Source organism: Bombyx mandarina, chromosome 18 (genome assembly GCF_030267445.1).
Source record: "Bombyx mandarina strain Sakado chromosome 18, ASM3026744v2".
NCBI lineage: Eukaryota > Metazoa > Arthropoda > Insecta > Lepidoptera > Bombycidae > Bombyx > Bombyx mandarina.
In genome coordinates this window covers 10,635,212-10,652,342 of record NC_143224.1, presented here as the reverse complement: position 1 = coordinate 10,652,342, position 17,131 = coordinate 10,635,212, and the positions used below count along the sequence as shown (strand labels likewise).

At 35.2% G+C, this 17,131-nt stretch overlaps 2 protein-coding genes across 2 annotated transcripts in view; one reads left to right on the top strand and one right to left on the bottom strand.

The window, feature by feature from the left end:
- Positions 1-5,778, bottom strand: part of Unc-76 (fasciculation and elongation protein Unc-76) — a 63,755-nt gene extending 57,977 nt beyond the window's left edge. Inside the window, exon 1 of the mRNA XM_028178057.2 lies at positions 5,247-5,778. Coding sequence (XP_028033858.2) covers positions 5,247-5,653 — 407 coding nt within the window. The 5' untranslated portion in view covers positions 5,654-5,778. The remainder of the gene's footprint in view (positions 1-5,246) is intronic.
- Positions 5,779-8,645: 2,867 nt separating this feature from the next.
- DnaJ-13 (DnaJ (Hsp40) homolog 13) lies at positions 8,646-16,805 on the top strand. The gene is made up of 7 exons (XM_028170913.2): positions 8,646-8,835; positions 8,925-9,018; positions 9,163-9,329; positions 9,860-10,042; positions 11,105-11,207; positions 12,357-12,451; positions 16,608-16,805. Exons 1-7 carry the CDS (start codon positions 8,774-8,776, stop codon positions 16,741-16,743), a joined length of 840 nt encoding a protein of 279 aa, XP_028026714.2. The 5' UTR covers positions 8,646-8,773; the 3' UTR covers positions 16,744-16,805.
- Positions 16,806-17,131: the final 326 nt, after the last annotated feature.

Here is a 17,131-nt window from a genome sequence, read left to right as displayed (position 1 = left end):
CTCGCCCGCACCTGTGCTTCCGTTAGTTATACTATGACAGAAAGAAACCTTCCATAGAGTGCTAGCAACGATTGTACTGAGTTTCATAACGATCTTATGGCTTAGCAACGTATCAATGACAAATTTAAAAACATATTTATTTATTTATAGAGGAAGCTAGATATACAAAATACATGCAGTTATATTAATGTTCCATCGAATGGCTATAAAAAAATAAAATTGTTTTTGTGCTCATTATGAGTCCAATGATTATTTTCATTTGATTAGTTTTAGAAAGTCAACGGAAAGGCCGGATCAATTAACTTATCTTATGAAAGACACGCGAGTTAAAATAGTAGTTGATGTATGAAGTAACATGCATCGTACAAATTATGCATGACTATTGATTAAATTATTTTTCATGTGAATTATGTTTAGAGTCTAATAAAGTCTAGCCTCTCTTTCTCTCTCTCTCTCTCTCTCCCTTTCTCCTTCCCTGTTAAGGTACAGTTGTGATCGTTGAATCTGTAATTTATCATCACTTATACAAAAGTCATATTATGGTGTTACTTACTGGTGGTAGGACGTCTTGTGAGTCCGCGCGGGTAGGTACCACCACCCTGCCTGTTTCTGTCGTTATGCGTTCCGGTTTGAAGGGCGGGGCAGCCGTTGTACTGTTAAAAGTGAGACCTTAGAGCTGATGTCTCAAGGTGGGCAGCGGCATTTACGTTGTAGATGTCTATGGGCTCCGGTAACCACGAAAAACATTTTTTTGCTTCAAAATTGTTTTTAATTCCGATATTTGATTTTTTGTGGGTACTAGTTGAAAACCTAATAAATTAAAAGAACAGTATTTTTTTTATATAAAGCACGCCACGCTCTAATCGCTTAATTTTATGGAAACTTTTGGACGACAAGGAAAGTTTGTAAATCATAAAAATACATGGAGAATTGGTTATTATGAATTCAACATGAATGATATACAGACGGACGTGCGTCGTGTGCCGCCACTGATGCAAATGGCAAGACACACGTAGAATATAAAATACGGTTGCAGAGATTAAAATGTGTTGTGGGTTGTTAGTTATGGTTTTTAACTTACGTGAGAGTTTCTATTGCGAAAAGTGAGATTGTTGTGAATACGGAATCGATTCGATTCGTATTTTGCCCTTCCATTTTTATTCGGTATATTTTTTCTTCATCAGGAATTATTCGGATATATACCTAGTCTTGCCATAAATTCTGAGATAAAGGAAAAAAAATTCTATTGCAAATAACATTTATTACTTTTACAGTGTGTTAGTTTAATACATCAATAACATACACATAATACAATAGCCCGGTACACAAACATTTTACTAATACCAAGCGTATGGAGAATTTTAAAAATTGCATTTGGCTCCATACCTACTTTGTGTAATGCAATCACAGCGATTCGGTTCTCTTTATCACCCCACTCCATTTTAATATCGCAAAATATTGTACAATGTATTGGCGCCAAAATGAGAAAACTCAATGAGCAATCATATAAAAATGACAGATTCAAAATTCAAATGTAATGTTTTGTTTATTTTTAATTGTAACAGTATTTATGGCCAGACTAAGTAGTTTCAGGCGATAAATCGATTGTAATAATTTTATTATTTTATTTCAAGCTCAGCTGTAAATGAACTGTAAATTATATTACGCTACTTTTACTACGTTACAGATTAGGTTATTTTTGGTTTAATTACGTAGTTAACAGAGTAAATACAAATAATTATTAAAAATACACCGTAATGTTAATACCGAGATGACTGAGTTTTTAGATTAAGTCTCGTTTGGTTTATTACGAGGACTGTCCTACGGCTACCCAATGGAAATAATAGAGAGATCAAAGCTTTTCGGTCGATACAGGTACCCAGCTGTGCGGGTATGCAATATTTTTTATACCACACTACTTTTGGGAATAAGAAGTTCGAAAATATATAAATGTATTGATCTTAAGGACGCAACTAAATGCATATTTTTTTGTATCGGGCATATAAAATTTTTAGTTACTGGTGATAGGACCTCTTGTGAGTCCGCGCGGGTGGGTACCACCACCCTGCCTATTTCTGCCGTGAAGCAGTAATGCGTTTCAGTTTGAAGGGTGGGGCAGCCGTTGTAACTATACTTGAGACCTTAGAACTTATATCTCAAGGTGGGTGGCGCATTTACGTTGTAGATGTCTATGGGCTCCAGTAACCACTTAACACCAGGTGGGCTGTGAACTCGTTCACACATCTAAGCAATAAAAAAAAATTGTACAAATAATTTGATCGTAGATTATTATTGTACCTTGAACTTATCAATTTCATTCATTTTATTTTAAATATTTTAAGCGTTATTACATTAAACTAATGTTAGTTCAGTTGTAGACATTGGGTCATAATCACAGACATCTTAAGATTTTATTTGTTTATGTACAACCCATTAGATTTTATATTTGTTTTGTTGTCACATTTAATTTTCAGAGTGGATAATCAATTTTATATTGAAAACATTTATTGATAACATTTAAGTCGATTAATAGCTAGTGAACGTAAATAAAGTAAATTGCCTATTCTCATTGATATTGTACATAGCAGAGCATACGGACTATCTGTTGGAGAGTGGTTACTGTCGCTCATGGACTTTGGCAATGTCAGGGGCCCAACCAAGCCACTGCTTACTGAGGACTCATCTCAAACCTAGTTCCGAGGGGTTTCGCTAGACTGACTCTCGTGAGCTCGCCTACGCGCTCTGTGAACCTGGTATAATCCCTCGATATTACCAGGACAGGTAGGCAAAAAAAGTTTGAAGATCGCCGTGTCATAGCGCTCGCGCATTACCTTATAGAAGATTTTATATAAAGCTGGAATGCTTAGCTATATTTAAAAAAAATATATTATTTATGTCAAGGAACAAATAATCAAACAAACAAAACCACATGTCTGTCGTTTAATATTCGGCAAGGTGATTCAAAGCAAGGTGGGTGTACAACATCTGCTTGTACTTCATTGTATTCATTCATTCATTCAGTGAACGATCAATGGGAGCACCTGTCGTAGGATGTATTATATTTCGTCTTGATTTTTGCAGGTGCTTTAAATAAAATAATGCAATACAGATATCGACAAATTCATTACTTAGGCACTATTCTTATTTACTTTGTATTAGATTATCCTGCTAGATGTGCTCAGTCTTAATCTTAGCGTTTATTTAATAAGAATTTCAAAGATATACCGTTAATTCGATTTTCAATTTTAGAGAATGATATAGTATTAGTGTTTCTGATACAGATACACCGGTCATCGTTCTCGTCGAACCCGTCGCTTGCGACGAAGGGCTCGACGAGCGCATTAACCCACAGACACAGCCCACTGAGTTTCTCGCCGGATCTTCTCAGTGGGTCGCGTTTCCGATCCGGTGGTAGATTCTGCGAAGCACGGCTCTTGCTAGGGTTCGTGTTAGCAACGTCATCAGGTTTGAGCCCCGTGAGCTCACCTACTAGTTAAGGCGACGCTGATATAGCCTCTCAAGGTTATCAGCTTAGCTAGGAAAAAAAAATAGATATATAAAATTAAATGTATATATATACATTATTTTCAAATTTTCGTTAACACAAAACAAATTTATTTCATCCGTTCGAAGTTATGAAAATTTGTTTATTATATCCGGAATTCGGTATCCGTTTCGGAAAATAGGTTAATCGTGCACTAATTCATTTTGGAGCTGTGAATTACAAAACACTACCACACCCTCATAGCTGTTAGCGAATCTCCCTTTAAATTTAACGTTCTCCAGCTTGGTTGCATATAGGTCATCTGGATCGTCTCCAAAACTTTGCGTTTGACACATGCAGAGCTATCTGATGTTTACAATATGATAAGTAGGTATGTTGTACTGTTATTCAATCGAAAATCAGCTAAAAGAATAGCTCATTGTTAGTTGAAAACAGATCGATGAGAGACAATAAAAATTAAAATTATTAAATCCTGATACGAGTAATATTATACTGTCTAAAATAATAGTTTGACAATATTTAATTAAAATTTCGGTAATCTATCTTCTATCTATATATATATAAAAATGAATTGCTGTTCGTTAATCTTGCTAAAACTTGAGAACGGCTGGACCGACTTGGCTAATTTTGGTCTTGAATTATTTGTGGAAGTCCATAGAAGTTTTAAAAGGTAGATAAATATGAAAATGTTCGGAATTAAATAAAAATAACAATTTTGTTTTTCCTTTGATGTGTCCCCCGTCGGACGGATTCCATTTGTTTGTTTTATGTTTACCTTATACAAAAGTTTAGGTCTTGGCACTACGAAGTCTGTAGGGTCAGCAGACGGTAAATAATAATGATGAGTGGTAAAAATATGATGACAGTATTAGAAACGCTGTTTCAAAAGCATTGTATTTCAAAAGCATTGTATTTCAAAAGCATTGTATTTCAAAAGCATTGTAAGCCATCGGTTTTATAAATAAAAGTAAGAAATCGCATCAAGAACTTTCGCTCTGAATACAATAGGTCCAGATGAGAACGCGCTTTACTTTAACGATTAAGTTATGAGAATATCAAATGAAACAATGTAAAGTTAGTTTCTTTTTGCAATTCACTTCTGATCTCAAATTTCGTGATGTATGCCAATCGTACATTATAAAACCGCTTTTTATGAATTCAAATAAAAATTCTGCGAAGAATCAATAAAAAAGAAAATTCAGTATTTAAAACAATGTGTTCAAAGTCGAATGTTTGTACTAACGGACTAAATATCATAGTATAAACGAGGTTTAATTAGGTGTTTCATTTTCTGAGTAGGTATACAGGAAATTTGGGTAATTAGATCGAGGGCGCGAGATAATCGTAGACGTCGTCGTAACTTGTATGCCATTTACCCAGTTGGATACAAAGAGGGTGGGTCAGAGTTCGAGCGGTAGGTTTGCGATGCGTCATCGCCACCCTCAGCCACGCACCCCTACACACCCTTGGACTGGCATCGATCGATCTCGCCAGTACGAATGTCATGCGCAAAGCCCGCCCCTTTTTGTTTATGTCTTTGGATTTCTTCATTGACTTCACAAATGTAAAAAATACGTTTACTACAAATATGTTTATCATATAAATATATTTATCACCATATCAGATCACTCAGAAATACTTTTTTCTTAATAAGCGAATATAACATTAAAATGACTACAATGATGACATCATAGTTTGTAGTGAATGTTTTTCGAATTAGGATAATTATTGTTGGACTCACTGGCATTCGTTCATGATTTCCTCCTGCGAGCGAACCTGCACTGGCGCCAGCTTCTCGACGTTCTCCTCATAGTTTCCGAAACATTTCGTGATTTTCTCATCGAAGGTGTTCACCAAATCTTCAAGAGAACCGGAGAAAGTCTCAGTGAAATTATCCCCTTCGCCGTTCTGCATGTTGTCCTGTTTACACTTCACCAGTCTAGGTTCTTCGTTGTCATTTATTTTGTTGGAATCAGTTTTAGTTTTGATTATTTCACATTTCAGATTGTTTATGTTGTTAAGGATGTCATTGCCGTTGATCGTCTTCTGGGGAAAGTCGGTTGTCGAGAGGCAATCGTCCGCTTCTTCTATTTGCGCCAGCGGCGCTTCGAATTCGAGCTCTGCCATCCTGCCACTCGATTCTCTCATGACCGTACGTCTTAACGCGCAGGCGAACGCGCGAACACTGACTAAGCCGAGTGCTGCCGAAGTACCGACTCGCCGTACCGAGTACAACCAGAAACTGACGTATGTCGTCCGTCTTGACGGATTGAGTTGCGCGGTGAAAGAGCGACACTTAAACGATTGGTAAAGTTGGACACTCAATATGTCGTCTGATTAGATTATTGTTGTTTGATCTAATAAACTAAAATTTGATGCTCACTAAATAATGCTCTCAACCAAATTATCGGCGTTAACGGTCAGGATCCCATGCAGCAACGGTATGATTACGTCATTAGTGAGTCTATGTTCGAAAAATTGCATCTCGTTTTTAAAAAAAAATTCATCTTCTTAGTTAGTTGGAGACTTCAAATGCTTGCCATTATGATAGCGAATTTTTTTCTAATTTTATGTATGAGTAAATGAGCTCATAAAATACTAGTCGTTTGAATGTTTACCGGAGCCAATGTGTCATTAAAATGTATAATAAAAGCTACTTCATTTTTCAAATCTGTTTCGAATACAATACTGTTTCGCGTCAGAAGCAGACAGGCTAGTTACCTACTCGTGCGGGCTTACATTACGCCCTACCGCCAATAATTACGAAATTCTGGTGGTAGGACCTCCTCTTGTGAGTCCGCGCGGGTAGGTACCACCGCCCTGCCTATTTCTGCCGTGAAGCAGTAATGCGTTTCGGTTTGAAGGGTGGGGCAGCCGTTGTTAACTATACTGAGCCTTCTTCTTCATAATTCATATACGTGGCATTTGTTTTAGACAATATCTATTTAATTTTTGAAATGAATCACAATTTATACCTTATATTTCTTAGATTGGACTAAGTCTCTTGCTTTTGTTGTTCTAGTTTGATGATTATTATTAACAACCATCGTTATTTTGTTGTCAGCAGAGGTCACAGGTTCGTGACTGCCCTCGTAATAATTTATATATTTTAGATTCGGCAGTGATAGCATTGTGGATTTTGTGTAGCGCGTTTGGTGTCATTTGATCCGTGCCGGGTAAGTTTGTCCATCTCTATCTAAGATAAGCGTTAGAAAAGGACGAATGATTTGTCAAATTGCCGATAGCTTGCAGGGTTCACTCGGACATTTTGCCGCGAAAGTATAATCACTTAATGTGAATTAATTTATTTTGTTTGTAACTACTGGCGGTAGGACGTCTTGGGAATCCGCACGGGTAAAGTCCCACTCTGCCCATTTCTGCCGTGAAACAGTAATGCGTTTCGGTTTGAAGGTTGGGGCAGCTGTTGTGCTGTAAAAACTGAGAACTTAGAATTCATGTCTCCCGGTGTGTGGCGGTATGAACGTGGTTGATGTCTATGGGCTCCGGTGACCCCTTAACATCAGGTGGGCCGTGAGCTAGTCTATTCATTAGTAAGTGGGCTGTGAGCCATCTAGGTATTGATATAACGCAATAAAAAATAATTGGATAATGATCCTTAAATTTTAAAGTCACAATGATCTGCTATAGCGATAATTTTCATATAATGGAAAAATCCCGAAAACTTGAATCGCGTCAACTACTTTTATAAGATAAACATAAAAATATTAGTCTCAAATAGCAATATTTATAAGCCTGCTGTGCAAAGAAACCTGATGGAAGATCTTCCTTTTACGTTAAACTTGCCTTAAAAGTCCTATGCGATCCTGTCCTAATCCTATTAATATTTTTCGAATAAGTTATTAATCAAAATATTTCCGTGTGTAATACGATAAACTTGAATGAGCTCCGACGATTTCGGTCGCGTTGTTGTTTATATAAAGTAAAACAAGGGAAAACATTTGATGCCATCCAGAAGCTAATACATGAAGAATCCATTCAAATTACAACTAAAAAGTGTTAACAACACAGCTTTTAATTTCCGTCTTTCAAGTACGGGCGCACGAATATCGAGACGTTTCTACTATTCATCCGCTCTTTCCATGTTTATAATAAATATTACTTGTTATGCCACGCTATTTTTCGACCAATTGTGATTTGTATATAATATGATTAGATATGAATGGTAAAGTATTAATTATAATTGTTTTCGACAGTGTCGTTTGAAATATTTATTGAGTTTATTAATATTATTTACGTTATTATATTGTAGTTATTATGCCTTCGCTTAAAATAATATTCAAAAAAAAAAAAATTCAACCTTGTTCATTTTTGTCTACTAATTGACTCATTGCCTACTATGATTGTTCTCGTGTCTACCAAATATTCCTTTTGAGTGAGTAGAGTTCTAAACGGTTAGATTTTAATTTTGAATCAATATTTTTCTAAGAGTATGTAGGTATATGTTTGTCAATGAAATTTATAATTTATATCTTTACATGTCGGGTTTTAATTAGCTCCTACGAATAAATAATAAGCTTTACAATAACTATATTTTGATCACAGTAGTAGTAGTCGTAGGGTTTTTCTCGAAGAGAAAGGCAATGGAACTAAGCCATACAGTTAACTATGATCACGGCTAAAAGAAAGCAATAAATGACAGATGAGGTTGACTTTAGGACTAACGTCTGTGGTTGGCAGCTGTCAAGTGTCAGCTGGACTTTTTGGCGGGAATGCGAGTAGTGAAGTTGTGTGATTCGTTTTATTTTGTCTATTTCGTGCTTCTTCGGGTTTAAATGTGTAATAACGGTGGTTTATTAACTGTTTAATATCTGTGAAAGTGCACAAATGTGGAAAAATGAAACAAAGCTGCTGGACGTAACTTCTCGGGTTCCTCCAAAAAGTCCACTGAAAAAATCTCAGTAAATGACCACCATTTTACTGCGATTATATTTCATCCCATATCATCTCATTTCATTTCATTTCATTTCATCCCAGTTGATTAATGTCTCAAATTAATCATCTTCATTTTATTTCATTTGATTTCACTCCATTTTATCATTTTTCATAAAAATAAGAATATAAATTAAAATAAGACATGACTTAAAGGTCTTAGTTACCAGGTCATAAAATCCATAAAAAGAAGTGTCAGCTGTTTGACGGCTGTTATGAGGTCTACGCATTTATCAAAAATATAAATGGAAATTGCCAAAATAGTAACATGAATCCCTTTTCTAAACAATATAAATTATTTGTATTAATAAAACCATAATGTTTTTTATAAAACGAAATTCTGACTTCAAGTCTTTAAATGGGTTTATAAGATTTTACAGGTGCAAAAACTGTGGCATAATGTCGGGTTTTAATTAGCTCACTTATAACAGAACGAAATACAAAATGGTTTTTTTTTTGGTGTTTCTAGCTTTGGACGAAAGTGTCATTATGATGTTCTTAATTTGCGAAGAAATTGTTCCGACAAAGAAATTAAAAATGCATTCATTCAGTTAAGTAAAGAAGTAAGTATTTAAATGATACTATCACTTGAGTAATAGATAAGTCATTTTTATTATCATATCGTATTATACTCTCAGCATTACACTCTTATTGCTACGTTAAATCATTTGAATAAAATTAAAACTCACAATATTTTATTATTGCAGTATCATCCAGACAAGAATAAAGATGCAAAAGCACAAGAGAGATTTGTCCAGATTGTTGAAGCGTATAATGTTCTTGGCAAACCAGGCACCAGAGCCCAATATGACAGCATAACTGAAGTTTCAACTGGACCCAATTCTTATGTTTATAAAACTCATGTGCCTTATAAGTAAGCCTAATATATAAAAACAACAAATAAACGTAAGGATATCCAAAATGCTAGCAATAGAAGTTATCCAAACTTTTTTGGAAATGTATCCCATACTTGAAAAAAGATAGTTGAGTTTGTGATTTGTAACCTCATAGCACAAAGTAGCCAGTTCCAGGGCTTTTTATTGAAAGTTGATAAAATTTAACTTATAATATTCAACAAGAATGTATTCCTAATTTAAAAGCATATGAATACTATACTCCTTTAACTTTAGGGTTGTGATGGTAAGCATGAAGTGAAATAGAATTTTATCAAGCACTTATATGATCACTTTTGCACCTTTAGAACTTAAGCGACACCTGGAGAAAACATTCATTCTCACTTATTGTTTCCCCTTGCTATTTCCTTAGGGCTATGTGTTTTCGCAATAAGGTTTTAAAAGTCCTGACATGGCTAAAATAAATCATTGTGTCTTTAAACCAGTTAGTCATAAGTTTGTTGCAATGATTTGTATGTTTTATTCCTAAAATGACTCAAATTAATTTCAGTCTACGTAAAAATGCACAGTACAGTTACTACTATGATTTTGGATCCAAAGCACATAGTGCGAAAGGAAATACAAACACATATTATAGTAATGAGAGTGCCAAGAAAATGCCCAATTATTATATAATTTTCACATGTATCGGTATCACCTTACTTGGTGCTATCCTGCAAGGATATGTAATAAGGTAATTTTTAAAAAATTTTATTAGCTAAGGTAACATGACAAGGACATGGTCTGTGTCCCGATGTTCAACTGTAACCACTCTCCATAGCCATAACAAAAAGAACCTGCAACCCATCATTACACAAGATTGTAGTCTTGATTGCATTACTAAAACAACTGTTGTATTCTCCAACTTACTTATGCAGGTGTGCAACATGTCCTGGTATCAGCACTTAAAAAATAAGTTTTAATATATTATTATCAGGAAATCTTTAGAGTCCTTAGGGACTCTTGGCTAGATAAGTAGTTGAAGATGCTGCTAAGTGCGGTAGAAGTAGTTTAAAGGGATGAGTAATGCACTTGTATACTCTAACTAACGGCTGTCTGTTGTGTTCTATTGTTAACTCCTTATGTCCTGCGTACTGTGAACAGTGTTTTTATCATGAATATAATTTGATTATCCAAACGTGAATGTCATCACCATCCCGTCCCATATGTAAACAAATAAATATACAATAAACCTAAACTTTCAATTCTTCAATCATCCGAATTAGATGTTTGTTGTTGTGATTAGTTCTATGAAAATAATATCTGTGTGTGGTACATGTTGTTGTTATTTGATAAAACAATATGCATCAATAAGAGAATGCAGTCTGTTCATCAATATATTTTTTTAATCAACACAGAAAATAAAATAAAAAGACTATTGATGCTATTCATTATAAATAAATAATTACTGATAATTTTTATAAATTATCATCATTAATTGACATATATCAAGACATTAAATGTGCTTGATACAATGTTTTAATACCATTAAATTTTAATTATCTAATTAGAAAACTATGTTCCAAAATGACAACATCAAGAACTTCATGTTTTGCTGAAAATAAGTGTAAAAAACATATTGCACAGTACCTGATACATTTATTTGTTAAAACTATGTGTGCTGATTTTACCATGATGAGACTGGTCCTACCGATAACAATTGTACAAAGTATGCATAAAATTTGTACACATAAATTATTAAGTTTTTGTAAGAAGAAAAACAAAGGATTTAAAGGTGGTTGATTTTAAATTGCAGAAACATGTATGTCGGTCAGCGCAAGCAAGCATTAGAGAAGTCAATGGAACTTGCTGATGAACTCGATAAAGTAAGGGCAGCCGCTACTGGTAACGGAAATGAGGTATTGAATTGATATTTCTACAAGATTCTTTTCTACAAAAATAACCTGAAAATGTTATTCAATCTGCTAAGAGAGATGTATGATTTGTACGCTTAATTGTAATGGGTCAGCTACATTGAAATCGGGGTCCGAATCATATTCTGAAAGCTTTTTTTAGTATAGTATTTTTAAAGGTACTGGGATAATTGGTACCAATAAACAATATTTGTTTTCTTAACTAGATCTGAATAATGCAGTGAATTATCAGGCTGTTGTAGTAGAATCTTTGATCGACTTCTGCGAGTCCACCATCTCGCAGAAGGAGGCGGCGGAACGGGAGAGGGAGAGCTCTTCTTCCCTCTCGGCGCCGTGCTGCCGCCGTCGGGCCGGGGGTCGGAGGAGGGCGTTTGTCCAGCCCCTATGAGGAGGCAGTCTCCTCCCGGTGATGGTCACGGGGCTACCTAAGGGAGTTGAGGCTGCGCCGCACGCTACCGTCACTCTAGCGCGCTGGCACCAGGAGGACGGGACGGCGCGTCGGCGGCTGCGGACTGCGATGCGGTCCGCATTTTCGTCGTTGCTGTCGTCGCCGAACATATTGTTGAAGAGCAACCCGGTCGGCGGTGTACCGCGTTCCGACCCGGTAGGCCGGTTCTGGCCCAGCGGGGTATCCCGGAACACCAGCGGCACCGCCTCGTACCGCGGAGAACGACGTCGTTGGTCGTCGACTATCGCCTCGACGACCTGTCGGTCGGGCGTCCTCGTGGTGGCGCCGCGTGTCTGGTTGTAGTGTTGACCGCTGGAACCCCCCTACTCTGACCGGGTTCTGACCCCGGACGGAGATCGGACGTCAGGTGTAAGAGTGCAGGGGAGTCGTTTAGTGGGTGGGCCCTAAAATCCTTGGGCCCGCGATCTGCTCTCAACACCTGCAGATCGTTGAGTCTCATATACCCCGCGCGCCACCTAGGCGCGGGGACCTCGTAGGAGGATCGGCCCCCGGCCTGAAAAAAAAAAAAAGTTGAATCTTTGAATTCGATCGTGCAAGTGCTTAACCAAACTCTGGTAGAACATTCGCTAAAAAAATCATAAGTAATGTATATCGACAGCGGCGTTAAAATAGGCGATGTTGGTTAATAACAATTTAAACATATTTTTTTTTTAAAATCATTCCAGATGCAAACTCGGTTGCTGTTAGAAAAGATCGTAACCGCCTCCAACGCCACGGTGGCCACTGCGTCACTTGGTCACGCACTAGCAACGGACAAAAAGTGATTCTTATTTGATTATTTAACATCCCACAGTAAATAGTTAATTATTATACGTAGGTAATTAGAATTCGTAACATCTTCAGATTTGACATATGTATGTTATTATGACGTTTTGCCAGAGATTCTTAGCTACCGTAAAATGGGGTAAATAGGGACAAAATCGAACTTCAGATTGAATTTTAACATAGTTCCAATTAAATAGTCACTGCTCAACCAAAGAAATAAGTTGAGTCTTGAACGTACCTAGGTGATAAACACCGTTACATTATTTTAATTAATCAATTTAAAGAAATAATCGGAAAAATAATGGCCATCCCAATTTACCTCGCATTCGGGGTAAATTGACACGGGTAAGGGTTAAATTGGGATATTTGTAAGGGTTGTCAGTTCGCGGTACTGCGATATATAGGTAGGTAGGTAGGTGCCATACAATTATTTATATGGACCGAAATGATGAATACAATCCATAATTTAAGCACAATACACAACATAGTGTAAATTAAGCTGGTTTCTATTCCGAAGCGATGTGACGTGAATGATAATCAACAATACAATGATCAACAAAAGTATGTACATGTTATATTTAAGAAAATTATTATTTAATTTCTTAAAAATCACAACTCTGAAACAAAATCATAAAATATAATAAAAAATAGAAAACAAAAGGACTGGAATGCAATAATACAATTTTATTTAATCAACATTTTCAAAATAATCTTTGAGCAAGAGTAAGATATCAGGTGAATAAGATAAAAAAGCAGATTTATCTGATTACTGCCTATAATAACAAAAATAAAAGAAATTCTTTCTCAGCTAAATAACTAAACTCAATTAATTCACTCACTCATAATTGGAACCTAGATATCTCGGATTTTTAATTAATGTTACACTTAAAATCTGAGGCCTGTCTTTATTTGTATGTGCGTTGTGAATGTTAAAAAAATCATGATTCGACGCGTGAATAGATTCTGAAATAACAAAAGTTTTGATTCGTTTGAGTTCTTTTTAATTTTTAATTTTTAATTTTATTTTATTGCTATAAAGGACATACGACCGGGCAGATATTACAAGGTAAATGTCGCGAAAAAATGTTATTATATATGAGTCGTCTATTATCAAAGGCGGCAATCTGTACATTTGGACAAAAATTTTTTATTGATATGTCAATACAGATTTATTTGAATATAATCGTCTCCTTCAAAGAATACGGTTCAAAACCTGCATTAAATAAAGGTTAATAGTTAACCTGTTATTTATCTAAGATGTCGTTCCGAAGAGTTTTGTGACTGCCAAAGGAATACAAAGTCAATAATTCGTTTTTCTGATTTACCAATCATTGTCCAAAAGTCAGATTGCCGCCTTTGATAATAGTCGACTCATATATACTTTTCTTTTACCTATAGTACTTACATAAACTAACTGATAAACACATTAACCTTTTTTACATCACGCAATTGAGTGATAGTATAGGCTAAAAAATCTATTATAAGATATCAGTGAAAACCCTAACAATCCATCCCTATTTTGTCTTTTGGCGTTCCAATTTTGTGTTTTCTCATCCCTAATTTTTCCAGTCTCGTTCCAAATTACCCTACATACGTCCCAATTTTCCCCAAAAAGAAAGGAAAAATTATACATTTTTTATTTTGTCGAAATATTGTATTTAAAATAAGAATATTGCAACTTACCGTTTGTTGTGGTATTTCCAGGTGTATTAAAAACTTATATAAACTGTGATCTTATTGAAAAAACAACGATAATATTACTTTTTTTAAAAGTTCTGTAAGCTGTTTTAAAACGCACTTTTCAACCACTATTTTCAATTTAATTTGACGAATTTTTGGGACCAACTTAACTCATATTTTAGTACTTCCATAGTTAACTTGGTTTTTCTTCTATACATTGATAAATATTAACATAAACAAAATTAGGTAGATTCCGTGCTACAGGTACTTTGAGAATCTTCCGCAGGTTTGTCCCAATTTACCCCAGGATCCCAATTTACCCCATGTCATGGTACTCACTTAATTCTTAGTGAATATCTGTGACCTTGCTCGTTCACGAAGCCCGCTATAGAAAGCAGAGTATTAAATACACTTGACATTGGCGAAATCTAAAAGGAAACGCCATAAACCTAAGAGATAGATAGATAGATAGACGAGGATTTGTTTCTTGGTTTCTGTCAATGTCACGAACGCGTAAAGGGATTAATTAATTTAATTATCGGACATTTGGTTATATTGACACGGGCGACAAACAAATAATAAAAGAAAAAGTAGTATAGCAGTAATGTTCTAAATTATTTGTGTTTGCGAAAGCAAATGTAGAGTTAAAAAAGGTAGAATACGATTTAGTCAATGGAAGTTGTGTATAGAGTAAAAGTTGTTATATGTTTTGTAAATCTTTTCACTCAAATGACTTTCTACAGATCTGTTACATATTTACCTCTTAGCTTTAGTATACCAGTAGTTTTGTACATAAATTTGAATAAATACTTATTGGTAAGCGACTCTGTAGAAAACAATACTGTATTATTAGAAAAAATTAAAATGTTTTAGTTGAAATATATTTATTTGAAATGAAATTTTGTATACTGTAATAAAGTGTAGGGTGTTGTCGTACATTTAATGTATTTTGATATTTCTACAGAATTATATGATTCACATTTCTATTTATGTATTAGTTTTTTTTTTGTCTTAACCAAAGCATGTAAGTATGAATTATATAAATTTAATAAAGTATGAACAGACGTTCATAATTTGCTAGTAATATCGGCTGATCAAATACAAACTGTAGGTACACTAAGTGTTTTAGTTTCGCCTTCATCTACATTATAAACTACTAACGACCCGCCCTCGCTTCGCTTCGGAAACTGTAATTTATTATTGATTTCTCGACTATTTAATGGATGTTATTATACATATAAACCTTCCTCTTCAATCACTCTATCTATTAAAAACCGCATCAAAATCCGATGCGTAGTTTTAAAGATTTAAGCATACAAATAGCTTTCTCTGTCCCTATACCCCTATATAGGGACAGAGAAAGTGACTTTGTTTTATACTATGTCGTGATAATATTTGTTCGAAAATTCTCCTGGAACTGCTGACGATATGCCTTAAGTGTATATTATATAGGGCGAGTGATCGAGTTTCACCGGTAACACCCAGAAAAGACTAGAAATAGTTTACACAGATTTGTCTGCAATGTTCTAGACGCAGTTTTCAGTCTACCCATAATCATTGCGCTTTCCACATCGCCGAAATATCGGGAACTCGTTAAAACTAAAAATCATCGTTAAAATATGTTAAACAAGAAGCGTTTATAATCTAGATACCTACTGGTCTGCCATTAACATAACTTACACAGAAGTACTGGTTCGGACTTGTTTTGGAAAGGTGCGAAATATTAGCCAATTATAATGCTCCAGGTGCTCAAGCGTACTTTGCTATAGATTGATGCTGTGGAGGGTAAAGGGAAGAAGCAAACTCTCTTTATACGAAAAACTTGAAAAGTGACCAATTAGAGTGGCGCCACCGTAGCAAGCGGTGTAATTTGTAACATAGCGCCAAAAGTTATATGAAATTTTGCCAAATTCATATCATAACACTTGCGACTCTAGCGCTGTTTTGGTGGCTTCTTTATTTGTAATTTTGCTGCTAATAGCTGGATACTTATTAAGAAATAGTCCACCAGAAAGATATATTTTTCCTTATCTCTTCCGTCCATAGTGGATGCGTGTGCCCCACGCTCGGTACTCGCTACAGCTGAGCGAGATAGCACGAGTCTCTGTCTTTTTTTTCTTAATAACTTAACGTGACGTAATAAAGTCTACATTTCAACGGCGTTACCACTTATATTCTGTCTGCGTTAGCTTGCTCTCTTCTGAGCAGGTGGATTTTGCCCATGTTAGTTATAAAAGTGATACTTATATCAGTATACTGTTTTAAAACTGGGTATTATTAGGACAGGTTTTAAATTACTAAGTGCGTAACTTGTAAATCTTCATGAAACACTGTAACGGTATATTAAATCAATCTATATTAGTCGATTGAATCTAAAAACTATATAAATAGCTCAATTGAAATTTTTATTTGGAATGGTACCATCTGCCATTACCACTGTACTGTATGTACCGTATCTTTTTTCTTTACAGAAATATGTCGGAAACGTTCGTTCCAGAATATGGAATTGCAGATGCGACAGAGGATTATTCTTATGAATGTTCAATAAATAATGACTTGAAGTTACTAAGTGAACTTTTGCAGAAAATTATGGAATACTTGGAATAAACATTCTATGTAAAACTAACCTTTTTATCAGTTGATTAAATGTTTTATAGTACATATATAAAGATGGAATTTCTTGATACTAGATATTATTAGAACTTACTAGATCTCAGTATTTTTTTTGGGATTCCGGCCCATGTGACTAACTAAACTAAAAAACTAAACTAAAGAATATGCTTTTATAGCAAATAAAACTAAAAATGACCAGTGTGCTTAGTGCGAGTTTTTTAACGATCTCGATACCGCAAAAGTTAATTCAAATTTGTATGCAGTTAGAACAGCGCCCCTAGCGGCAAACATAGGCAAACGTTCCAACTCCATAATATAAATTTGATTTGATTTTAACTTTTAAGCCATTGAGAACGTTAAAAAACTTGCACTAAGCACAATG